The sequence below is a fragment of the Puma concolor genome, chromosome D4 (genome assembly GCF_028749965.1).
Source record: "Puma concolor isolate L17-30 chromosome D4, mPumCon1.1.hap2, whole genome shotgun sequence".
In the NCBI taxonomy this organism is placed as follows: domain Eukaryota; kingdom Metazoa; phylum Chordata; class Mammalia; order Carnivora; family Felidae; genus Puma; species Puma concolor.
The window spans coordinates 86,803,161-86,827,768 of record NC_141679.1 but is presented as its reverse complement, the minus strand read 5'-3'; the positions used below and the strand labels follow the sequence as shown (position 1 = coordinate 86,827,768).

Genomic DNA, 24,608 nt, shown 5'->3' with positions numbered 1-24,608 from the left:
GCCATGCGTACGGACCTCCCCGCCCCAACGGACTCCACTTCCCAGAAGTCTCCGGGCCCAGCTCCTCACCGAAACATCTTTCGCTCTCGGTGCCCGGTTTGTGACCCGCACATCCTTGTGAACCATATTTCCCAGAGAGGCTCCGCTTGTTCCTGCTCCCGGAATCTCTCTTCCATCATGCTTGGTCCACGTTCCTTTCAGGTTCACCGGAATTCCACGGCTGGGACCTGAAATGGGAAGCGACTTGGCCGCGAAGGATCCTGGGAGCGGTGGTTCTAGCGCAGGCGCTGGACGCTTGGTTTGTGGTCGTTTTTTCTCCGTGGTTCGGCGTTCTTGGAATACTGAGTCCTGGGGGCTTCTGGTAGCGCGGCCTTCATTCAGCTCAGGGTCTAATCCCAGCCACCTTTATGGTCCTCTTGAGCAGTACCGAAAGTCTGGGAAGAGTAAAGGAAAGGAGGGCCCCTCGGTGTGAACAGGGCAGCCACAGGTTGGTGCCCTGGAACTCTCAAGAGTATAAAAATCTATCATCATATCAAGAGTATAAAAAAATTACTTCTTCAGTAATTTCAGGGGCAGAATCCCTGAATAATGTTAATAGAGTTCCATTAGCACTATTGCTGGAGGAGATTCCTAAATATTCTATCCTTTGGAGGCTTTCGCGCTATGCCAGAGGATATTTCCATGAACTTTCTCAGAGCACTGATGACGTTTTCTCCTCTTGCCTGAGGAGTTCCTCAGGCAATTTTCTGTTCATTCAGTTTTGAGGCACCTTGACGTTAAGAAGATGGGAATGTGTTACCTGGGAAGCAGAAATGAGTTTGGGGGTTCTCGGGCCTGTTTTCATTTTGTACTGTCTGCCCCTTTCAGCCACAGCTGGTAGCGTTTTTGGCAAAAGAATTAAGTTTGTGGGTCTTCTATGAATCTTATTGGGCAAGCCACACCCACAAATCTCTGAGATAAGCTTTTGTCTATCTTGGGGTGCTGCAAGTTTGGGCTCCCAACCAGTGGAGGCCAGAAATCTAAGATGGATCTCCCTGGGCTAAAATCAAGATGTGGGCGGGGCTATGTTTCTTCCGGAAGGTCTAGGGGAGAATGTCTTTCCTTGTCTTTTCCAGCTTCCACTTGGCTCCTGACCCCTTCCACTTGGTGCTGTTCTGCCTATTGCCCCCAGGCCCAGCAGGTGCTAACCCCATAATGGCCAATGGGCGGTAGTGGTCTTCCTGCCTTAGTCTTGGGATCCCATCCAGGGCCACTGGGGGGGAAGCAGAGTGCTTCACTCTTCAACTGATGCAATCCCGTCTATGGCCACTTGGTGGCGTCAGGGCATCCCTTGCCTCAAGAATGCAGAAGCGAGGATTCTCCTAGAAGTTGTTCTGGGGGCAGGGGGATTTGTCATGGGGTCGGTGTGGGGGGTTGTGCAGATTTCTACCTCGGGAGGGGTAAAGCACAGTTTCTGCTGCTACACCTGTCCTTTAGGGATGTCCCTTCCTGCCCTCCATGGTCCTGTGCCTGATGGTGCTGGGCTGGGCTTCTGGGGCAGATTTAAGACTGGCGCTGGCTCTGGTCCCGGAAGCGTCTTGTGCTCTGATGAGAAGGCCCCAAGGAAGTCTTAAGGGAAGCTCTGAAGAGCGTGTGTGTCCACAGTCATTGGTCCCTGTAAGTGGATGTTGGAAGCAGTCAGAGATGGTATGGGTAGGAGTTGCTGAGGAATCAGCGTAGGAAATAGAATATATAAAAAAAAGTGTAAAGATTTCACATGTCCGTTTGAGGCACCCCTTGAGCATCACCCCTTGCATGCAGCTCCCGGCGTTGCTTCACCACAGCCTCCCGTCCACGCCTGCACAGCCTCACCATCAGCAGCAGCTAACATCCATTGAGTACTTATTCTGTGCCATCCTTGGTCCAAGGTGCTTTACAAACTTCTCTCCTTTCATCTTCACGACCACTCCATGAGGAAAACAGCATCCGTAGGCCCATTTTACACATGAATAAGCGGAGGCTTAGGTTAAATGACTTGTCCAGGTCACACAGGCAGTGAGTAATTGAGCCAGAATTTGAACTAAGCCCACTGCCTCTTACCCACCATGCTGCACTGGCTCCTGGACCCTGGGTTATGGAGGAAAGAGACCAAGATAGAGTTGAAGCCACAATGCCATTTTCCTTGCCCACAGTTTAACTTCCATTATCACCATCATTTGCATCTCTTCCACGTCACCTCCATCTCCATTTTCTGTCTTCATCTCTATCATTGTCATCTTTTTTATCTCCTTCTCTCCTCTGCCAACTCTGTTTCTCATCTCCCTCTAACTCTATATGTAATAGCAGAGTTATCAATAAGCAGAAAACTGGAAACAATCTGAATGTGGAGCAATATGAGGTTGATTTAAGTTCTGACATATTTATACAACAAATCCTCTTAATCTGTTGAATTTCACAAATACTTAAGCACCCACTCTTTGCCACACACCGTGACTCCAATGGCAAACACTGCATCATCGTTAAAAGAAAAAAGCTTTCATTTCAAGCTGGTGGACTGAACTTAACGCATTTCCCCTTTTTCTTCCTCGAGTTCCCACTGAAATGACAGTGAAGATGTATAAAATGTCAAAAGCCATAACAGAACTGAGAACAGGTGCAGGGTGGGGGACACATCCCAGCCACTGCAATTAAAACCCCCTAGCACTTCATTCCTCAATATGGACAACCAAAGCTCACCAGATACTTGAGATAAAACAGCGGCATAAAAGAGAAGGCTTTCCAGAGGAAATCAGAGAATAGAAGACAATTTTCAAAAAGTTAAAAACATACAAATAGTTTTACTCGTAATAGTGAATACCGAGTGTTGTTGAGGATGTGGAGCAGCCGGAACTCTTGGACGCTGCTGATGGGAACGCAAAAATGGTACCACCACTTTGGAAAACAGTTCGGCAGCTTCTTACAATCGTGAAACCAACTTACATATGACCCGATAGTTCTTCTCCATGCAGGGACTTGTGTGCAGGTGCTCACAGAAGCTTTCTTCATGATAGCCCCAAATTGGAACTAGTCCAAATGTACGATGGGACACTACTCAGCAATAAAAAGAGAACTGCTGCTGCATGCAGCATGGATGAGTCTTAAAAGTGCTCTGCTCAGAGAAGCCAGGCGCAAAATACTACAAACAACAGGGTTTTTGTAAATCTAGAAAAGGAGGGGCGCCTGGGTGGCTCCGTTGGTTAAGTGTCCAACTCTTGATTGCAGCTCAGGTCATGGTCTCATGGTCCATGGGCTGGTGCCCTGCAAGCCTGCTTGGGATTCTCTCTCTCCCTCTCTCACTGCCCTTCCCCCCAAATGTACGCACACATGCTCTCTCTCTCTCCCTCAAAATAAACATTTTTTAAAAATTCTAGAAAAAGAAAAACTAGAGGGAGGAGACTGACATGAGGGACACAAGGGAACATTTTGAGCTGATGAAAATGTCTTATATCTTGATTGTGGTGGTGGGTACACAGCTGTATACATTCCTCCTAAGTCATATTTTTATACCTACAATTGTTGAATTTTATGGTATCTAAATAATGCCTTAATAAAGTCTGTTTTTAAGAGTGAAAATATGGGGGTACCTGGGTGGCTCAGTTGACTGAGTGACTCTTGATTTCAGCTCAGGTCATGAGGATCAAGCCCTGTGTCGGGCTCTGTGCTGGGCAGGGAGCCTGCTTGGGATTGTCTCTCCCTCTTTCTCTGCCGCTCCCCAACTTGTGCATGCATGCACTGTCTTTCTCTCAAAATAATGTTAATAATCATGAAAAACAAAAAGTAAAAATAACGTATCCTCAGGGAAACCCCCAAAGGTATTTCCATCACAAAGAAAAGTGTAGGATACTACAAAAAAGGAATATATAATAAGATATAATTGAAAATGATTGTCAAAGCACCAATCAAAAGAAGGCTGGATTGGTCATACTGATATCAGACAAAGTAGACCTCAGAACGAGGAATATTACCGGGGATAAAGAAGGTCATTTCATACTAAAGGACAAAACAATCAGAAGGTAGCAATCCCAGATGGGCGTGCACCCAGTGATGATCTCTAAGGCACATGAAGCAAAACCCAAGAGAACTGCAAGGAGAAAGAAATCCACATTTACAGGTGGAGATTTCCACACTTCTCTCTCAATAAATGATAGAACAAATGGACAGAAAGAAAAGATGTATTAGACCTGAACCGCTCTATTCAACAACTGGCCTAAATGGACATTTGTGGAATACCCTGCCGAACCACAGAATGTGGCTCTCAACCCGGTGGGCTGCTGTGCAGGCACGAAGAATGAGAATGTATATATGCAGTTACTGTGCGTGGATGTGACCTTGTTTCTGGAAGTCCCCAAGGAACTTGGATTTTGCTAAGGCTGAAAATTCCTGTGTATTACTTAGCACATTTTACTGAAATCAGAGCAGCCATTGCAGAATCTTCCAGAAAACTCCTCACTGCTCAGCCCTGGACCCCACTGCACTTCCATTCTCCTACTCCCCAGTCTCGTTACAAGGCTTAATAGAAGATGTCAAGGTGGGCACATGTGGGGGCTGTACAACCCAGGAGGTGAGTAAAGCAGATCACGGAATGGGAAGTGTGGTGTCCTACCTGTGTGTAGTGATGCTAGAAAGGATAGATGTAGGGAGGAGGAGTTTCAGGATAGTATCAAATTCTTTTTTTTTTTTTTTTAATTTTTTTCCTTTTGAGACAGAGAGGAGAGAGAGAGAGAGAGAAAACGCACAAGCAGGGGAGAGGAGGAGAGAGAGAGAATCCCAAGCAGGGATTTCATGACTCTGGGATCATGACTTGAGCTGAAACCAAGAGTCAGACACTCAACTGACTGAGTCACCAGCTCTACTGTGCTGACAGCAGAGAATCCGATGCGGGGCTCGAACTCACAAACTGCAAGATCATGACCCGAGCCAAAATGGAGAGTTGGAGGCTTAACCGTCTTTGCCACCCAGGTGCCCCAGGATAGAACCAAATTTTTAAAAGAAGTTACATCTGGAAAGGTGCAGTTATGCATAATTATTGTATCACTTGTCCAAAGAAATGAGTTAATATTTGTAAAGTGCTGAGGGCAATGCCTAGCAGATGGTTAACTGCTATAAAAATCATTATGCTAAATAAATCTGTGTTTTCCAATTTTCCTACAATAAACATGTATTACTTTTATAATGGATAATAAAAGTAATTTGTAAAAGACTTGTGGGTCCATTAAAGTCACCAGAAGGAGAGATGTGTTGTTGTTGTTGTTGTTAATAAGATTTGATAACTAATGATCCAGGGGACTGAACCCAAGGATGAAGGAGCCAGAAATGATGTCCAAGTGCCAAGAGTGAGCCCAGCTGACCACAAGAGGAAGTAAATCAACAGATATTTGTGGCGAGGCCCAGTTCGTGGGAGGCCTGGTGTACGGAAGGGATGGGAAAATGTCCTTCTCAAACTGCATTTCACACAAAGAGGCCACGGCCTGATTTTCTGAGTCAAATCTTTATTTGGCAAACAAAGTTCCTTCCTGATAATGCAGCCACGTGAGAGGGGGTCACCACCCAAAAGCATCTCCTCCAGAAAATGAGGAGCCGAGAGTCCCCCTCCTCCGCTGTTGCTTTTGTGGCAAGGTGGAGATGGCCTGTGGATGATGGACCACGGGGCAGCAAAGCCCCTCCAAGGAGTTCCCTCCTCCTGAGTCGCAGAGTGGTGGTGGGAATTGGACCCCGGGGGCCGGGAACCTCTTACCCATGGTTCGCTGGGCCAGAGAGAGCTGGGTAGGAAGGAGGGACCCCGGAGGACAAGGCTCCAAGGGGCTGTGGTCCTGCATTCCACCTCCCTGGGGACAGGCAGGGGCTCCAGGCTCTGGCTGAGGCCCAGCTTGGAGTCACAGGTGATTCCGTCTCCTCTGAAGCCCAAAGCCGGCCCTGCTAGGAGTGGCAGCCACTCATGAGAAGGGGTTGTCATCGCCCCTCAAAATGGGCTGTGATTTGCTCCAAAGTCTTTCCTTTGGTTTCAGGGACACAGGACAGAGTGAAAAGGACACTGAAGATGCAGAAGGCGGAGGCGAGCCAGAAGGCGCCATAAGGCCTGAGAACCTCCTGGAAAGAGAGGAAGGGCCTCGTGTAGACGCAACAGGTCAGGAGCCCTCATGGACCCTGAGCTGAGGCCCTGGCCCCCTGCGCCCACCCCCCACCCAGGCTCAGGGGTGCGGAGGAGGGTCTGGCCCTGCCCTCCAGAAACCTGCAACGAGCACCATACAAGCTGTGGACGTCGGGTGGCTGGGGAAGCTGGCAAAACTGTCATGCAGTGCCTCCCCCAAGGTCAGACCCCCACTGTCAAGCGACAGCTGGGCTCCCACCCCTGGTGTCTGCCTCCAGGGCCCCCAGACCTGCTCTCTACACTGTGCTTTGGCCCTACCCCCCGAGTTCCCTGCCCTCCAGAGGAGTCTCTTCTTGGTGCCACAGGGAGCAGGCTGCACTGGGGCAGTGTGAGCACGGAGGACACTCGGGACCCAGTGGCATGGAAGGAAGAGAGAGCACTTCCCGTCACTCAGAGCCTGGTCACCCTCCCAGGACAGACCTGATGACCTCCCAGGTGCCAGGACCAGAGGCCCCTCCCTTGTCAGCTCCTTTCCCTCTGGGACCCAGTGACCCAGCGCTCCCCTGGCCCCCCCCTTCCCCCCCCCACCAAACTCTGGGACACTGTACACTCCTGGGTCACTGTTAGGTCCTTTACCGCCGCCCCCCCTCCTTTGTTGCTGGTCCCTCCGCACAGCTCCCAGTGAGTAATTTCCACCGCTAAGACTTTGCTCCGGTCTTCCCGATGTGTTCCCCAGTGCAGCCCGCCTGAGACCCAGGCCCTGCAGAGACTCCAGGCCAACCCCAGGCATCCATGCCTCTCCTGGCCTGCCCACCCCCACCTCCCCACCCCCTCCAGCCTCCCAGTGGTTTGTTCTCCTTCTGCTGTCCGCTGCCAGCCCAACCTCATCCACCCCGTCCACCCCAATCCATCCACAGGGCACCCTGTCCACTGCATTCATTGCTGTCTCTGGCTCCTCCAACAGGCCTGGACATGGTATGTACCAGGAGACCTGGGGGAGGGGAGGCGGACGGGAATGAATGCCTGGACAGGTGGCCTATCTGCTCCAGAACCATCCTCCCCTATCAGCTGGGGAGCCCCGTGGCAGGGTCCAGGGCTGTGTCAGTCCATCTGTGCAAAAGTAGCAAAGTTTTAAAATGAACTGACGCTCCCACAACCCTGAGGGGAAGGTGCTGTCACCCTCCTCCATCTTCAGCCAAGGAAGCTGGTTTAGAGAAGGTGAGCAGCACACCCCAGGTCACACAGTGGGAAGTGGCCGAGGTGGGGTTAGAGCCCAGGCTTGTCAACTCCAAAGCCAGAGTTCTTCCCGCACAGCCCTAGACCCTGGCCCATGTCCCCACTGTCCAATGGTGGAACTGTATCCTGCTTTCCTTCTGCCGGAATGGCCTGAAGGTCCTGAGTGGTCACAGCCTGTGTTCTACACCTTTCCTGGCCCATCTGTCTTCCCTTCGTCCCTGACCAAGATGGCCGGTGTCCCAGGATGGTGGGGCCTCAGCCACTGGCCCTGAGTCTTCTGCAGTAAGAGTAATTCTAAAAAGCGCTCCCCACTGACTGTGTGAGGAGGAGACCCTCAGGGCCTGCACTTACCATGATGCTGCTGAACTCTTTCGTCACCAGGAAGGCCATGAACCAGTTAGTGAGGACGCACACACCTGTGGCCAGGCCCTTGACGTGCAGAGGAAAGATCTCAGACATGAGGAGCCAGGGGATGGGCCCCCAGCCCACGGCGAAGCCTGTGGGAGCAAGACAGGCATCAGAAGCCCATAGGGCCGACCCCTTGGCTGGCCACAGATCCCCTGGGCCAAAGCCTCGCAGTTTCCAGCCAGGGCCCCCCAGCTCTGTGCCTTCCTGTAGCGATGTCTCAGGTCAGTCCCTCTACTTCTTAGTACCAGGCTTTTCTCTGTAGAATGGGGTCATGCCGGGGCCCGCTTGGAGGGCTGTTTGGGGAGTAAGTGAAAGGGGCAGAGAAGGGTTTAGCTCAGTGCTCGGGGCCTTGGTCAGAGCCATAAACGCAGGGGCGGGGGACCTGTGGGATGGGGAGGCCTGGACTGGCTGGGAGCCGCAGGAACCCGGCAGTGATGGAATGGCCCCACAGGCCCCCCGCCCAACCTCCCCGTGGGCCCCCTCTCACCAGCGATGAAGAGGCACATGCTGCCCACTGCCAACCAGGCCAACCCCACGCTGGCACTGGTGGGCTCCATGGAGATGGGTGTCGAGAGGTCCACGTGTGAGGAGTTGCTGGGGCCGCCCTGGGTCAGCTTGAAGTAGGCACCGAAGGCACTGGTGCTGAACACCATGATCACACCTGCGGGCAGAAGGGGGCAGTGCGCAGGGCTCTGGGAGAAGCGGACCGCGGTCCGGGCACGGGGCACTCAGGTTGGAGTCTCAGTGCAGTGTGGCCACAGTGATGCGGCCTGGGTTTCTCTGAGAGGGTGGTGAGCGGGACCCAGGAGCCCAGATCGGCAGCACCCAGCCTGGGCCGGCCCCAGCTTGGACCTCGAACCGGAGCCAACTCCAAGAAGCTCCTGGTGGCAGTGCCTTCCTGGACCGAGGAGCAGGAGTGGTAACTGTGACAGCAGCATGGGTTTCACCCCCGTGCAGATCATCTCTGGATCCTCACAATGGCCCATCGCCCCCATTTCATACAGGGAAAACTGAGGTTCAGAGGGGTGAAGTCACTTGCCCCAAAAGACCTCCAGCTTCTGAGTCACTTCTCCTGCTGGGTCCTCAGTTTCCTCATTGTAAACTGGGGCCCTGATGGCGCCTGCTTGGAGGCTCACTGCAAGGGTCTGTTAGTGCAGGCCTGGTCTGGAGCAAGCACTCAGTAAGGGCTCCCATGGATCTCGGCCTTGTTCTCAGGGGTGCTTGGCTGGCCTTTTCCTGTCTCAGTGTGGTGGCCTTGGCAAAGACCCTCCAGTCTGTGGTGGGGACCCTGGCCTGCACCACCCCATTTTCAAAGGGCCGAGCCCTTGCCCTCGGGCCTCACCTGACAAGGTCAGGAGCAGCCTCCGCCCAGCTTTGTCCATGATGAGGGCCGCCATGGCCGTGAACAGCACCTGGATGATGCCCACGATGACCGAGGCTAGGCTACTCTCCTGGGGAGATGGGCCGAGGCGGGTCAGGCAAAGACCCCAGGACTAGGCCCCATCCACACAGCATCTGGATGAGGCAGGCCAGGGTGGAGGCCTCTTTACCTTGAACTTGGCCTCCTCAAAGATGGTCTCTGCATAGAACATGACAGCATTGATCCCTGACAGCTGCTGGAAGGCCATGAGTGAAACGCCGATGATGAAGGGCTTGTAGATGCTAGGAAGCCTCAGCTGGGCCAGGCGGAAGCCCTGCTCAGACAGAGGCCGGTGTCAGTGCGTCTCCCTACCCCCTCCCGAGGGGCCTGCTGGCTTTGAGCCCCTGTCCTAAAGCCTGGTGGAGGGAGTGAGGCTCAGCTTCTTATCACCTGGGCCGCGGGTCCAAGACAGGTCTCCGCATCACTTTAGCCTCTCCATTTGTAAGGTCCTCACCTCCCCATGCCCTTTCCTGATTTGCTGGGGGAACTACAAAGAGATTACATGGGCACATAGCCAGGGGCTCCAGAATCCTACCAGCCTCAGGCCTGGGCCTGTGCCGAGTGCCTCTCCTGGCACCACCAGGCACATGCTAGGACTCCCATCTTACAGATGAAGAAAGGAAGGCTTAAGGATGGGAAGGTCAGACAGCAGGTAAGTGGCAGAGACTCCGTCTTCTCCGCTGCCCTCCAGTATCCCATTTAAAAATCCAGTTCCTCAAGGTTGCGCCTGCGTTTCCTTCTGACACACTGGGCCTTTCTCTTCCTGGGACAGTAAGATCAAGGCTAAGGCCCAGCCAAGTAGTGGGGCTCCAGCAGGCCTTTGCTTGCTCACACATAGGACAATGCCACCGCTTGTGCCTCTCCTCCCCGTGTGTGTCTGTACAGCCTTGGGGACAGGCTGTGCTAGCCTCCCCTGGCTGCAAAGGGGCCATACCTCACTGTTTCCTCCCCACCCTGGCTCTGGATCCCAGCCCCTCACCTGGTGCTCGGCCCCGACAGGGGGCTCCTCCCAGGTCTGCTCAGAGCCCCACAGGAACTGCATAGCGGCCATGGCTTCCTGGCGCTTGTGCTGGGTCAGCAAGAAGCGTGGGGTCTCGGGCATGTAGCACATGAGCAGCAGCATGAAGGAGGCGGGCACACAACCCAGCACAGCCAGCCAGCGCCACTCCAGGACCCAGCCTGGTGGGGGGCAGGGGGGTGGTGGTTTCAGATGTCAGTGCGGAGTGGGCCAGCCTGCACCTTATCAGGGAGCGCCTGCCCTCTCACCAACCCCCGGGACTCAGCTTAAAGGGTGGGGGCCTCACGACCTCTGTGTGGCTACTACCCTTGCTTGCGTTTGTTACTAATACTGTTGTTACCATCTGTTGAGAAACATTACGTAAACAAGCTGGTGGGTGCATTATGCTACATCTGCTCAGTGGATATTTACGTGGCAATCAAAAATGAATGAGGCACTTGTTTTGTCTAAAAGGGAGGGGTGGGAGAATAAATATGCATAGTCGTCATGCATGCACAGACTCTGGAAGGCCACAAGAAGCAGGCAAGTGGGCTCCTCTAGAGAGGAAGGGGGACAGAGTGGGAGAGACTTTTTTCCTGAACACCAGTGGATCAATATTCACAGAAATTGATCAAAGTGCAGGTTATGATGAGGTAATTCTGTAGGCATATTGACACCCACGTGTCTGTCCCAAATGTCAATGTCTGTATTTGGCAGGGGCTTTGGCACATTGCGGGTCCCCAAAAGCAGCCAGACTGCTGGTAGGACTCTGAATTAGAGTCTGGATGCTAAGTGGGTAAAAATGAATGACCACACACCAGCATGTCGTCCACTCTGAAGAACCAGAGGGCACAGGCTCTGGGCCCTGCCACTGCCAGTCAGGTTCCTGAAGCCCCCATTCCTCGCTGGGTATAAGGCCATCCCTTGACAGTTCTCATGGGGCCTGCTGCTTTTCATGTGTCGCTTAATTTAGTCCCTCAACAGCCTTGGGCTAGGTAGGGTTATCTCCACTTAAAGACAGGGGAAGCGAGGCTCCCTGGGGCAGTGTGACAGAGCCAGAACGTGCCCCCTAATGTGGAACCATCAGGTATGAAGCCTCTTTCTACCACAGTTCTAGCGAAAGCATGTCTGCCTCCAGAAGCTTCCTCATGTTGACCCCAGCTCTGACCCTCGGGTTCCTTGGGACCCTCCTCCTTCACGCTGCAAATCTAGTACTAGTATTTGAGAGACAGGCTTGGGCCCTCCAAACTCCTGGTCTGGAGTTTTTGGGGTGTCCCCCCACCCCCTTAAATTCTTAATTTGTTACTGCACAGTGACCCAACCAGTCAGCCCTCCCCACATCCTCGGAATGGGCTTCTGCCCTGGGAAGATGAGGACATCGCCTTCTCCCACTCTCCCTGGGAGTTAGGCACAAGACCCACACATCCCACGTGCTCAGGCAGGTGATCTGGGACCCTGGCACCTTGGGCACTGGCTGTGTGACCTTGGGCAAGCCCCTTGACCTCTATGAACTTCAGTTTCTACAGCTTCAAAATGGCCACCCAGCCATTAGCAGGGATCAAAAGAGATACCATGAAAATCATACCTGCCAGGTAGGCTAGGAGGATGCCTGTGACGACCATCAGCTGCACACAGGAGCCGAGCAGCCCCCGCACTGCAGGGTAGGCGATTTCAGAGATATATACCTGGTGGCAATGGAGAGAAAACTTTACTCGGTGCCCAAGAGTTCTTAAAACTGAAGAGCCGCAGCTATTCAGAGTTGAGGAGAACCTCAGTTGGGGCTGCTCCAAGCCAGCTGGGCCTCTGGTTGCAGGTCCCAGGTCGCCGAAGCCCTCCCCGTACCTCCCCACGTCTCCAAGTGATCAGCAGCAGGTGTTTTACAGGGGATTAAGGGTATATACGTGGCTGCTGTATGTGTTTGTGGGGAGGTGGCACAGAGTTTTTCAAACTTTCATTTAATTGCATGACTAGCCTCAATAAATACAGCTTCTGATGCAGTAGGTCTAGGGTGGGCCCCAAGATTCTGCCTTTCAACTTGCTTCAGATGACACCCAGGCTGCCGGTCCAAGGACCACACTCTGAGCAGTGCTCTTGGAACCAGAACTCTGCCTCAGTTGCTACTAGTGACTGCTACTGCTTTCTCTGGGCTCGGGGGCCAGAAAGGTCTTACCCACACTTCTAGGTTATTCTATTACCTTATGCCGATGGCTAAGATGGGTGTGTTTTTGTCCAGTAACAAAACCCAAAACATGAAATCCAACTCCACTGCTGCCCAGAAAATGCGGGTAAAGGGAGTGGCAGGTGCAAAGGGATGACCAGGGAGGACTCACAGCCACTACTTTTAATGTCACCAGGTTGACGTGTGGGTAGTTGATCAAGCCCATGGCCAGCAGCAGTTCCCCGGTCACCCTACAATCTCAGCTGCCAGGGTCCAAGGCCTTCCAGGGCTATACATGCAGAGTCTCGGTCAGTCCCCACAACCAGTGCATGAGGCAATGCCCCACTTTACAGGGGAGGAAACTGAGGCACAGAGAGGTGCTCGGCCCCAGTGAGTGGCAGAGCCGGCACTGTCAGCCTGGACAGTGGTGGCTCAGGAGATGGGGAGAGGAGAGATACAGCAGCCGGAGGACTAGCTCCTGAGTAGTGAAGGGGAGCAGCAGAGCCCAGCAGCCTTTGCTGCCAGGACAAACCAGAAGAGAATTTTCCTAAGCTGTATTCAATGGTCTGAATGACAGTGGGAGATCTAAGATCTGCAGGCTTCTGTGACCATCCACAGATGGCATCTTATTTGTAGAGCAAGAGAGAGGCCTGGTGAAGTGGCACAGTCCTGGGTTCGAGTAATAAGTAGCTTTGCCACTGACTAGTTGTGGCTGGACAAAGGACTTCAGTTTCTGAAGCTCACTTCATCTGTAAACAAGGATAACGGCGGCTCCTTCCAAGGCCCGTTGCGGGGGTAAGGAAGATAAAGCTGGTAATGGGAACCGTGCCAGGCACCCAGGAGGCCGCAGCCAGGGAGAAGCACGCTCCCAGGTCTGCTCCTTTTCTGTCCCAAGGCGCGAGGATGGGGGACACTCACCGGAGCTACGAGCGAGGCAATACCGCAGGCCACGCCGGTTAGGAGGCGGCCCCCGAGCAGCATCCACACGTTCTGGGCCGCGGTGATGACTGCAAAGCCGACCACGAAGGGCAGGGTGCAGAGCAGAAGGCTTAGCTTGCGCCCGGCGCGGTCCACGAGCCAGCCGCCCAGCACGCCCCCCGCCGCGGCTCCCAGGGTCACGATGGCCTGAGGGCGAGGCGACCGCAGGATGAAGAGGGGACGCCAGGGAGCCTCAGCCCAACCTCGCCCTCAATCCCAGCCCCAGCAGCAGCCTCAGCGAAAAGGGGATGGGGGTCCCAGGCTGGCGGTCCGCGGGGGAGGGTGAGCCCTGGCAGGAGAGCCGGGACGCACCCGGAGGAGGGTCTCAGTGCCCGCTCAAAGCAAGGTAAGGGCGGGGTCCCCTTGCGCGTGAGACGGGAGGAAGAGGGTCCCAGGCGGGCTGGAGGGTGAGCCCGAGGCCTCACCCCGAACCAGGAGGCGGCGGCGTCGTCGAGGCGCAGGGCCTGGGCCGCGGCGCGCCGCAGGCTCGGGATGGCGGGGGAGCTGTAGCCGAGCGCGAAGCCGAAGGTGAGCGGGCCCAGGGCGGCGGCGAAGGCGGCGAGGAAGACCCGGCGACTGAGAGGGGCGCTGCGGGGACAGGGCGGTTGGTGAGCGGCGCCGGCCTGGGCGCAGCAGAAGGGGCGAGGCCACTCCCTGGGCCTGAGTCGCCCCCCTACCCGCTCACCTGCCGCCGGGCGGCCCCAGGAGCGGCTGGGTCTCCTCCTGGTCCTCCGGCGTCATGTCTGCACCCAACGCCTGCTTGGTCAGCTCTGTTGCCTGAACTGTCACGGGTCCCGCGAGTGCAGCACGCACCCGCCTCTCACAGCAGAGCCGGCCAATGGGCGGGGAGGGTCTGCTCAGGGGCGGGATGGGAACGGCCAAAGGGAACGCAAGGCGGGGTTAGCGTCTGCGCTAGGAGCCACCCCCCCAAATCAAAGCCGACCAATGGGAGAAAAGAGCCGGTTGGTGTCGCTCACTGGAACCGCCCCCAGGACCTAGCTCGCCAATGTTTAGGTGGGGCGGAGTTTGTATCTGGGCCCGGACTATAACCATCCAATAGGAGTGTGGTGCGAACCCAGAGGCGGGATCAGAAAGCTGACTCAAGCTGAGCTGGCCAATGAAGGTGGAAGGCGGGGATTACATTTTCTCCTGGAGCCGCCTCTTAGTCTAGCTTCAACCAATGAGGTTAGCAGCAGGACGAAGGTGGAGCAGGTAGGTCGCGCACCCGACTTCCCGCCCCGACTCTGGGGAGCAGGCTGCCTGGGCTGCTCTGCAGTTCCTGCTCTGCGTTAACCGCTGCCCTGGGGCCTGGGTTGGAGGCACCCGGCCCAGATCAGCCCACTGAAACCGCAGGGAGGAATGTCTTCAAACGACTGTCTTGGGCCTCTCTCTTTCCTTTTGGAAGCTGGGCTGCTGGGGGCAGAGGCATGGCCCTGCGCGCTGCAATTCACCTCTGTGCCGGTCACTACTCGGGGCCCCCAGATTGCTGACGGCTACCAGCCAACAACCACTAGGACCTCCAGGTGCTAAGGACCTGTGTTGGGCACGGTCCTCGGTTATGCGACTGATCTGGGCTTAAATGGTGAGCCCCAGGCTCCCGGTTAAGTTACACTCACTTCATAGGTCATCTTAACTCTTGAATCTTCATCTTACCACCTGCCATCTTCCAGTCTCTTGCCGATGTTAACAGCTAACCTCTTCGCATACGCACCCAAGTCACTGCTGGAGGTACGATGTCAGGGCTCTGAAGAATCTTGCCATTTGTACCTGGCAAATGCACACTCTGTATGGGGCAGCTGAGGTGCAGTGCTGTGTAATTCTTGCAAGAACCAGGGCTATGAGAGTAAGAGATTTGGCTTCTAATCCCTCTCTGGGCCTCTGTTAACTCATCTGTAAGTGGGGATGACAATATCCACCTTCCGGGAAGGTTTTGAGCAGAGGCAATGCACATAAAAGACCAAGCACACGTGAAGCACTCAAATGCTAGTCAGTATGACTATGAAAGTTGTTTGACCCAGTGCAGCCACCTGATTGTACTATCTTTGAAGACAGGCACCCGGCCCTCTATGCTTCCACAGCATCTTGTGCTCAAGTTATAAATTCTCTCAGCTCTTATCACTGCTTTGCGATCACCTGTTTACTTCCCTCCCTCCCTCAGTGGTATGACCTCCTCCTCCAGTGAGTGGGCCCTGGGTGCTTGCAGAGTGGATGAATACCTGAAACCCCATGGCAAACGGTGTACTCTGTAACTCAGCCAGTGGGGTGTGCAGAGAGGCTTACGTGGACAGGACACTCCAGTGAGCCCAGCTAGCACAGCCCTCTGAGCCACAGGCCCCTCCAAACCTCCTCCTGCCTTCTGGTCGGTGGTCTCCCTTCCCGTGTGCAGCATTCACTTCGTGGCCTTTGGAAGCAGATATTGCTGCCAGAGCAGCTGCCCACCCCCCCCCCCCCCCTTTTATAAGCGAAGCCCCATCGATCTGATTTGTAGGCTCAACCTCTTTCTTGCCCTTTCTATATTCGCTCCTTGGATCTGTGACTCCTGGCAAATTTGGGGGCGGTTCTGACGCTGCCAATCTCTTTGGAAGAATGTTCTAAATCACCCTCGGCTTTTCTGTTCCCGGCTGAGAAGCAAGAAACTTCACGCAAAAAGATGACAGAAAGAACACATAGACAAGCTCGGAAAGCTTACAAATTAGTTTAACATGAAAAACACCAGCCAGATCCAATGGACACAAGGCACTCAGCCTGACTCTGTATGGTGGATGGGGGAGCGAGCACAGCCCTGGGGTCAGAGAACTCACCAGTTTCATATCACTGCCCCCTTCTGAGCCTCAGTTTACTCATTTGACAAGCAATAATAGTGAAACCTAACTCACAAAACTTTTCATGAGGTTGAGAGACAGCACGAGTGGACCACGAGGTACAAAAGGGCATAACAAAACAAAGATGAAGAATGGGCCAGCCGCGTACCCCGAGAGATAACCTGGCTATATCCAGAAAGCACTGTCTGCATTATTCTCACCTCTTGGCATCTGCTGAAGGAAAACACAGCCTTCGCTGAGTGCACCATGTTGAGCCATTTCTTGCACAAAGACCACTGTGGTGCAACAGACAGACAGGGTGCAAGGCCCACAAGAAGATAGGACCCAAACTTCTGTAAAATCTGTCAGATCAAGGTGAGGTCAAACACAGCTCTCTGCTCTTCCAGGGAAGGCCTGCGGAAAAACCCTCAGAGATGCTCTAATGGGAGAATGACTTCGCGTGTCTTTTGGTGGGTGATATAGGCAAGAAGAGAGCTAATACAATGGGATCTGTCAGACTAAAGCAAGGAGGTGAATTACCTTCTTCATACAGATGAAAATGTTTACAGTGTCAGTGAAACTAGGTTTCCCCCTTTGATCTCCCCCCGGTTAGAGGCTGAGCTTTCACGGTTTCATTTGCTCTTGGTCAAGCCTGCATTTTCTTCTCACTTTGAGGAGGGGGGCCACAGAAGGCAGGTAAGGACAAGAGGGAGGATGATCACTTGATTCACGTGAAACGTGAGGAGGGGATCTGAGAGTAATTTTGATGACAAGGAGTGACTGTTGCCTGGCTATATGATTTGAGAGCAACAGCGAAACCAAACAAAATCATCTTAAGACTCTTAACAAGCTCCTCCCCCTGTTATTCTTTGTGAGACACAAGGAGGAAGCAGGAGCTTCTAAGAACTAACCATTCAGCCTTTCTCAAAAGTCTATAGGTGGGGACGCAGCTGGTGCCAATCACTGTGACCCGAAACAGCAACAGGGGCCAAAGGTGCAGAAAGAAAACTTATTTATAATAGGTTTTAAAAGCAATGGCTTTTCTTTATAAAAGAAACACATTATGTGACATAAATTAAAACCATAATGAAAAAATAATTTTTCCATCTAAGTATATAAAATATAAGAGAAGGTTGCAGTACATAAGAACGAACATTTTTGATTTATTCAAAGTTTCAATCTAAAACCTCAATGAAATCTACCACCTTTATTACAAGGGGACTGATGGTTCCCAAACAGAAAGAAACAAAGGTCAAGAAAGATGGCACCGGACATTGGAGAGACCCAAACCGGCCAGGTGGGCAGAAGGTTTGGTCCAGTAGATCATGGGTGGGCTAAAAGCCACATTTTGTCGAGAAACGCTGTCAGAACTGGTTAAAGAGTATAAACCTCCAGAAGAAAATTAAAGATGGCAAACTCAATCCCGACCCATCACTTCAGGTCGATAATGTCTTCGTCCGAGGAAGCTGTGAGCTGGAAGGGGCTCCTGCCCCACACGGGGCTGCCTTCTCTGTCCACCAGAGGGTCCTGTTCGGAGCCCGTCGAGTAGTAGCGCCCCTCGGTGTTGGCTTCTGGAGCAGACGGACTTTCCAAGGAGCCCGATGTGATCCTGGAAGAGAAAAGTCACATAAAGGATCCCTGGAGAGCACTAGTGACCGGGGCCTCTTCTGTCAGGCAGTTTCCTGCTCCTTTGAGCTCATAAGCCTGCCTCTCCCCTTCCCTCCCCTCCCCCCGGCCCTTACAGGGAAAGCTGGGACATGCAGGAGTCACCCCCGCAGAGGTTGGGGTCTGCAGTCAGCCAGCCATACTTCATGGGCTGTTGGGAGTTTTAAAGGCCAGTGGTGACACATAAACGGTGTTTGTGAGGTGCTTTTTACCTTTCTAAAGGGCAAATCTGGATAGTGTCACTCTCTGCCTAAAACCCTCCTGGGGCTCCCCATGGCCTGAAGATAAGGCTCAAACTTCTACCCACAGGACCACAGACCACAGGATCTGGCCCTGCTGACCCTTCTGCCTCCTCCCAAGCCACCCCCATCCCCTCTTGATAGCTGCAAAACCAATTTGACCAAATTCAGTGAGTTTGTTCATTCAACAAGTACTCATTTAGCCTATAAAAGCCCCCCGCCAAGACTTTGGCCACTGAGCGGGCCATGTTGTGTCTGCCTCAGGGCCTTTGCCCCTGCTGTTCCCCTCATTCCTTCTAATTCAGTCAACGCTTGGCTCGATGCTACTTCCTCAGAGAAGCCCTCTTGACCCCTACCCACCCACCCCAATTTCGCACCAGAAGGTGTGGTCCACGAAAGTTGGACTTGTCACACAGGTAGGGGCTCAGTTTGTTAGATTAAAGCATCTGTGAGTGCTGCCCCCTCTTGGCCAGGCTAATGCTTCCTGTGTCTATGAGACCTGGCTCAGCCTTTCCTGGTGTTTGAGACCCTCCCTGCCCCAGGTGTGGGGCAGCTGGCACTCCTGATTTCTATCATCTTGCGACCCCAGAATGCTGTAATTTCTAGAATGTTCTTGTTGGACTTCCTCCCTCCCTGGGCCTGTGGACCCCCAAGAGTGATCTTCATATCCCTAACACCCAGCTCAGTGTCAGGTGCTCTAAGAATGTGTGTTGAATGGATTAATGGAGTCTGGACATGTGCCCCCTTACTTTCTATACAGGAGCACACAGGATTGCTTGAGGGACACAGAGGCTCTCAGGGGACAAATCAGTGGGACTCAACAAACGTTCATTGACATGGGATGCAGAACTGCCATCCAGAAAGGCTGTACCTGTTTCTATTCCCACCAGAAGCACTGGAGAGGGCCTATTTTCTGTCACTCCCACTGAGCATTTTGGTTTAAAAAAATCTCTGGTGAGCTGGTGAGCAAAAAAAATAAAAATAAAAATAAAATAAAAATAAAAATTCTCATAATGTATTTTTATTTGTTGAATTGTGAGGATGTTCATTTGCGTGGGTCCCTCCCTGGGCCAGCCGGGGGTCCTCAGAGAGGAGCTGGATGCTGACCATTTGCCTACTGGCATCATCAGTCAGCAGAAAGGGCCACTACCCTGAGCAGGGACAGCTGGGGACAGCCTCCTCCTATACCTGTCGCTGCTAGTTGATCTCGCTGTCCCTGGCTTGGGGCCTCCTTGGCTTTCTTCTAATTGCTTCCGGGCTTTTGATTTGGGCTTTGGCGCTCCTTCTGACTTGGGTCCACCTTCATCAGAAAGGCCTGGATTACAGGGGAGAAGCACAGTTCAGAGGGTTATTCCCACAGGGCTGTCATGGAGACAGAAAGTGCCCTTTTTGTTGTTGTTGTTGTTGGTTGGATATTGGTCCATTATTGGGATAGAGGCAGGAAGGGCTTTATGATAAAGTATATATTTTAAAGTAATTGGTTTTCTTGTTGGTAGAAGGTTTTTTTTTTTTCTTTTCCTGATCATAAAGAATATATGTACAGAAAGAAAGAAAGAGAAAAACAAAGAAAGAAAGGAAAGTGAGGGACTCAGGAGGGTCTAAAAAAGGAGAGAAAATGTATGATCCTACCACTGCAAACTAGAATTCTACAATTCTGAGGCTCAATTTCAGAAAAGCACGGTGGTTTATAAAACAGCGGCTGGCAGACCAAGCTTTTGTAGGGAATAGTGGGTTAAAATAGCAATACGCATACTTTAAAAGCACAGTGGAAGGCACCCACTTCTAAAATTGACCCACAAAGCCTGCCCTGTCAGGTGGCCTGCATCCCCGCCCCTGCTCTCAGGAAACAGTTTTAGGGCGTGCAGGTCCCAGTTAAGTTTCAAACCGGTTCTTACTGGTTTAGCACATCGTTTCCATTTTTCTTCACTTTGTTTTCATAATTGGGAACAAACATATTTATGGCAGTCTAGCCTCTGCACAACTCTCACGGTGATTTGTGCTTCTCTGGTCCGGTCTCTCATCTTGGTAACAGTGAAAGAGAAGGGCGTACCCAATACCTCATGTCTGTGCCATCCCCACAGACCTGCCCCCATGGTCTATGGGCTTCAAAAAGCAATAACTGAACTGCACCACAAATAGTAAAAAAAAAACCATGGTATATTTAGGGGTGCCTGGGTGGCTCAGTCGGTTAAGCATCTGACTTTGGCTCAGGTCATGATCTCACGGTTCTCGAGTTTAAGCCCCGTGGCAGGCTCTGTGCTGGCAGCTCGGAGCCTGGAGCCTGCTTTGGATTCTGGGTCTCCCTCTCTCTCTGTCCCTCCCCCACTCATGCTCTGTCTCTCTCTCTCTCAAAAATAAGCATTGAAAAAAATTAGAAAAAAACATGGTCAATTTAAACTTCCAAATACACAAATATGTTATCTGAGAAATGCACATTATAAATCCTTCTAGACGCTTTCTAGAAAATCAGACATATACAGATACTTCTATCTTAAAAAATGGTGTCAGACTAGATATACTGTTTTGCAAACTCCCTTTTCTGCCCTTGGCATGGTTTGGGTGGCCTCCCACACCAATAAATGCAGACGGACACATTGTGTCCATGAGATAACTGTACAGTATTCCTTGGTGAGGCTGCACTGTAATGTATTTATGAATCCTTTACTAAAGGGAAAGTTTCTTTTTTAAACTCATGCTCTTTGAGGATGATTAGTATCCAAAGATGAAACCAGCTGGTCTATTTACGAACAGTGAAAACACAAAACCGGCACATCGTTACCCAGCAGCTCCCTGCGGGTCCTGCTCGCTATTTCTTTAATCTCCATACGGGACAGGGACAGGGAGTGAGTGACAGGGATGGCAGCGATGCCGAGGCCGATGGACGTGGGCGGGGTGACGGCCTTGGAGACCAAAGGCGACTTCAGAGGTCGTTCGATGCTTCTGCCCACAAGGTTTCTGAGTGGGATCTTGTACAGATTTTTGGACTGAGTTTCACCTGAAATATGATTTGGAAAAGAACATGAGAACTTTAAGAAAAGTCTGCACTGTTTACAAAAGGGGTGACTTCGGGAGCCTCAACCCAGTTGGCATGAAGGAAGAAATTATGCCACATGCTGATCTCCCAGGCCTCGTTAGGGGCAACGGAGTGACGGAGCCTGATGGCCTCGGCTTTTAAGGGCATGGTTTTCCCAGGTACGTGGGCTAAAATGCACCCGCTACGGGCTCCGCTTGCCCAGGAGAGAAGAGCAGACGGGAGGGCAGACGGCTGCAGCACACTCAGCAGCACTGACTGCCTGTTTGGGGAGCCCCGAGCTTCTCGGGGACAGGAGAGGTAACGACTGATGCGGTGAGCAGTCGGGAAAAGCGCGGCGCTCAGAGCGAAGCGGTAACCACGGCAAGGGCCTCTGGGATTCGCGAGCAAAGCCAGATGGAGTGAAAGCTGGGCGTGCTCAGCAGTTTTCAGGGCTCTATCCTTTAGGCTATAAAAACCCAAGGTATCGTTAACATCCCCCAAGGAAAAACACCTTTGCTGTGGCAAGTTGGGACCTCCAGCCCTCAACACCCTCCTCCCCACTGAAACGGTTATTTTCATGGGACTTTTTGGGTTGTTATTACCAGCTTTCTTAAGAATGCAACCAAAGCATTCAGAATGCGAGGTGTTGTATTTTTTATAGTGTTCAACAGCGACTCTGTTAGGCAGTAATCGGATGTCGGTATTCGAGAATGAGCTGGAGAAATCAGATTGGATTAAAAATATCTATTAATAAGACAGTAAACATTGGACTTCACCTTCCCCCAGAGAAGAAGGAAACGCTGGAGTCTCTCGGCCCGGGGGTGTCTGAGGAGAATTGTGGGCACTGGCCCCCTTGGAGCTGCCTCCGGACGAGACCTCATTCACAGCAGCGGCTGCTGTGAAGTATATATCCGACTAGAATAAAAGAGAAAGCATTATGGAGATGCCTGGCTCCCTGTACCCACGACCCTCCTGTCGTCACGGCAGAGCCCGCAACGGTTCCTCGGCTCCGCTGCTACGTCCTCGGGGCCTGCAGTGCAGTGACATGCCTGGGCAGGGGACTTCAGAGCCAAAGTCCTGCACCGTCACCCCAGACCTTTCCTGAGCATTCAGTTTCCCGGCATTTCCCCTTATCCTTTTGTTGAATGACAACAGAGATGAGGCTGTTTCCCACGTTTCTTCTGCAGACACACACCTAGTGCACACTGGCCTAACAGGAATCTCAGGCACCCCCAGAGTTAGGCCTGGAAAGGATTTTGGATTCAGTCGGGTCAACGTACAGATGGGGAAACGGGCCGTTCATTCACGCATTCGGCCAACACTCGCGCACACCCATGACGTGCCAGCTTTGGTGGTAACAGCAGTGGTGTGCTGAGACCAGCCTCCAACTGACCCGTGAGTGCCTATACGGGGAGTTTGCAAGTTAAACACAGCCATTACTCAGCATAAATACATTACATGAAAAACAAAGGTACCGGGGCGCCTGGGTGGCTCAGTCGGTTAAGCATCTGACTCTCGGTTTTGGCTCAGGTCATGATCCCACGGTTCACGCGATCGGGTCCGGTATCGGGCTCTGTGCTGACATCGCAGAGCCTGCTTGGGATTCTTTCTCTCTCCCCTCCCCCAAGCACACACATGCACTCTCTCAAAATAAATAAACTCTAAAAAAATAATAATAAAAATAAAAACGAAGGTACTAAATGTCAAAATTCGACCTTTCCTAACTTTATGGCTACATTTACCATTATCTATGCTCTTGAGGCTACTGACATCAATAGCATCTGCGTGGTGAAAATACTGCAAATAGCACGTGGCTTCCCGACCCTGAGTTCAGTGGGTTCACGCTGGAAGCTGCACATCCTAATGGTGGGACTATTTACACCATGGAAATGGGCAAACATTACAAATCAGAGATCGATTTGTTGTTTTGTTGACCGTCTAGGCTCTGTGTGATAGACAGAATTTCTGATGGTGAGGATAAAGTAGATGCGTGTCGAGTCCACTGCTGATATTGGAAGAAGTTTTGGTTTAGTGACTGATTTGTACCAGAGTGAGAAATAGAGTAACAGCAGCTCACAAATCAGATTTAATGACAACAAGCTTATTGGAAGAAGAATTAACGTACTGACATAGAACTCCCAGGTGTAAAATCAGGGTTGACCCGCAGCCATAGGTTGGCTGTGGGTTACAAGAATTAGCAAAAATTAGCGAACGGACTTGTGAGTGCCAACTGGCTAAACAGATTTTAAGATAAAAAGCACTGTCCATGATATTATTTGTAAATCATAAGCTATTTTAATTTTTCCATTGGTAAAATTTATAGCCAACTGAGGTACATATATATGTATGTGTACACACACACACACACACACATCCTGGAGGGCTGGCAATGAAACCTTTAGCAGCACGACACTGGCGCTGTGTTAGTAAGATAGCCAGTCCCTGACTTGTGGAACTGTCAGCCTTGTAGGGGAGACAGACAGACAAGGAGTAGCCCACCCACATAAGGGGATGCGTGATGCAGGTCAGGATGGAGAACGCGCCACGGGCCTGGGCAGGAGGACCGTGCGGGCCTGGCAGGGGGACCATCCGGGCCTGGCAAGGCCAGGGCAGACTGTGTGGGGCTGACAAGGGAGGGGCCGGGATGAGACCGCCTGGGTTGTGTGCCAGCGACAGAAGGCACCTTACAAAGTCATCTTTGTTCCGGTGTCCCTTGGTTTTGCTCAAACTCTCTTGCTAGATGTGGGTTAGTCGATTAGCCACATTTCATGGGACACAAAATCAAGCTAAGGATGGAAAGCAGCAGAGGAAGAAAGTGACCCTCTGAGCTCGTTCTTTTCTAGATTTGGGCTGTTCCTCAGTGCAGTGGGGACCCCTGATCCAACCCCGTCTGACTACATACTCCTCTCTTCAGCCGACAGCTTCCCAACTGCTACCAGCACCGGGTGACACTCTAACAAAACCAAGAAGGGGCGCTCCGAGGCCCGAGGGGGCCACACGGGAAAACCCGACGGCGGTCCGTCTCCTGCGTTTTCGCTCCCGCCGGCGCTCGGGCACACGGGGGCCTGACCCGATGAGACGGCGGGCGTCCGTGCCCTCCTGGAGCTCGGCTGCTCGGGCTCCCAAAGACCCTCCCTCCGACAAGTGACTCACCCTGGAGGCCACGAGCTGCAGCTGCGGCACGACGGCCGTGTGGACGAGGTTCCCGTTCACCACCAGGCGGATCTCCATGGAGTCGGTGGTGAAGGCCAGGAGGTACGGGAAGGCGCAGACTGCAAGGCAATGGGGCACGTCAGCCCCCAGCCCGCCGGCTTGGGGCCCTCGCCGCCCCGGACGCTCCCGTCTCCCCCATTTCTCTGGCTGCTTCTCTCCCTCCTCCCCGGGCATGTCCCCCCTGCTTCTACGAGCGCCTCATTCCCGAGGCAGCCTCCCCTTAGCTGGCAGGCTTCCACTTGAAGCAGCCGTGCGTGGTCTCCATTTCTCCTTGTCCCCGTCTCTACTGCGGTCTCACAGGCCGGTCTCCTGGAGGCTCACCGGCCCAAGTCCCGACAGACATTCCCCCTCCTTGTCCAGGCTACAGCGCGGCC

General features: G+C 52.7%; 2 protein-coding genes and 1 long non-coding RNA gene across 13 annotated transcripts in view; 1 reads left to right on the top strand and 2 right to left on the bottom strand.

Annotated features, from left to right (window-relative positions):
- The first annotated feature begins 61 nt into the window (after window positions 1–61).
- On the top strand, window positions 62–6,932 carry LOC147575071 (uncharacterized). The gene is made up of 3 exons (XR_015243083.1): window positions 62–298; window positions 6,024–6,142; window positions 6,472–6,932. It is a non-coding gene; the product is annotated as an uncharacterized LOC147575071 (long non-coding RNA).
- Window positions 5,487–14,115, bottom strand: SLC2A8 (solute carrier family 2 member 8). Of its 3 annotated transcripts, XM_025928995.2 has the most exons (10): window positions 13,989–14,115; window positions 13,729–13,891; window positions 13,244–13,450; window positions 11,753–11,852; window positions 10,150–10,349; window positions 9,301–9,444; window positions 9,093–9,201; window positions 8,238–8,411; window positions 7,694–7,839; window positions 5,487–6,105 (listed from the first exon to the last, which is right to left on the bottom strand). In XM_025928995.2, exons 1-10 carry the CDS (start codon window positions 14,042–14,044, stop codon window positions 5,968–5,970), a joined length of 1,437 nt encoding a protein of 478 aa, XP_025784780.1. In that variant the 5' UTR covers window positions 14,045–14,115; the 3' UTR covers window positions 5,487–5,967. The 3 variants fall into 3 exon arrangements, with proteins under 3 accessions (XP_025784780.1, XP_025784847.2, XP_086540209.1); XM_025929062.2 differs by lacking the exon at window positions 7,694–7,839; XM_086684083.1 differs by lacking the exon at window positions 13,729–13,891 and having other exon boundaries at window positions 13,989–14,094.
- A 3,132-nt stretch (window positions 14,116–17,247) lies between these two features.
- Window positions 17,248–24,608, bottom strand: part of GARNL3 (GTPase activating Rap/RanGAP domain like 3) — a 151,144-nt gene continuing 143,783 nt past the window's right edge. For all 9 annotated transcript variants that reach the window (XM_086684043.1, XM_086684042.1, XM_086684041.1 and 6 more), the window contains 5 exons: window positions 24,175–24,293; window positions 21,798–21,936; window positions 20,788–21,003; window positions 19,197–19,323; window positions 17,248–17,713 (listed from right to left, as the gene is read on the bottom strand). In XM_086684043.1, coding sequence (XP_086540169.1) covers window positions 17,536–17,713; window positions 19,197–19,323; window positions 20,788–21,003; window positions 21,798–21,936; window positions 24,175–24,293 — 779 coding nt within the window. In that variant the 3' untranslated portion in view covers window positions 17,248–17,535. The remainder of the gene's footprint in view (window positions 17,714–19,196; window positions 19,324–20,787; window positions 21,004–21,797; window positions 21,937–24,174; window positions 24,294–24,608) is intronic.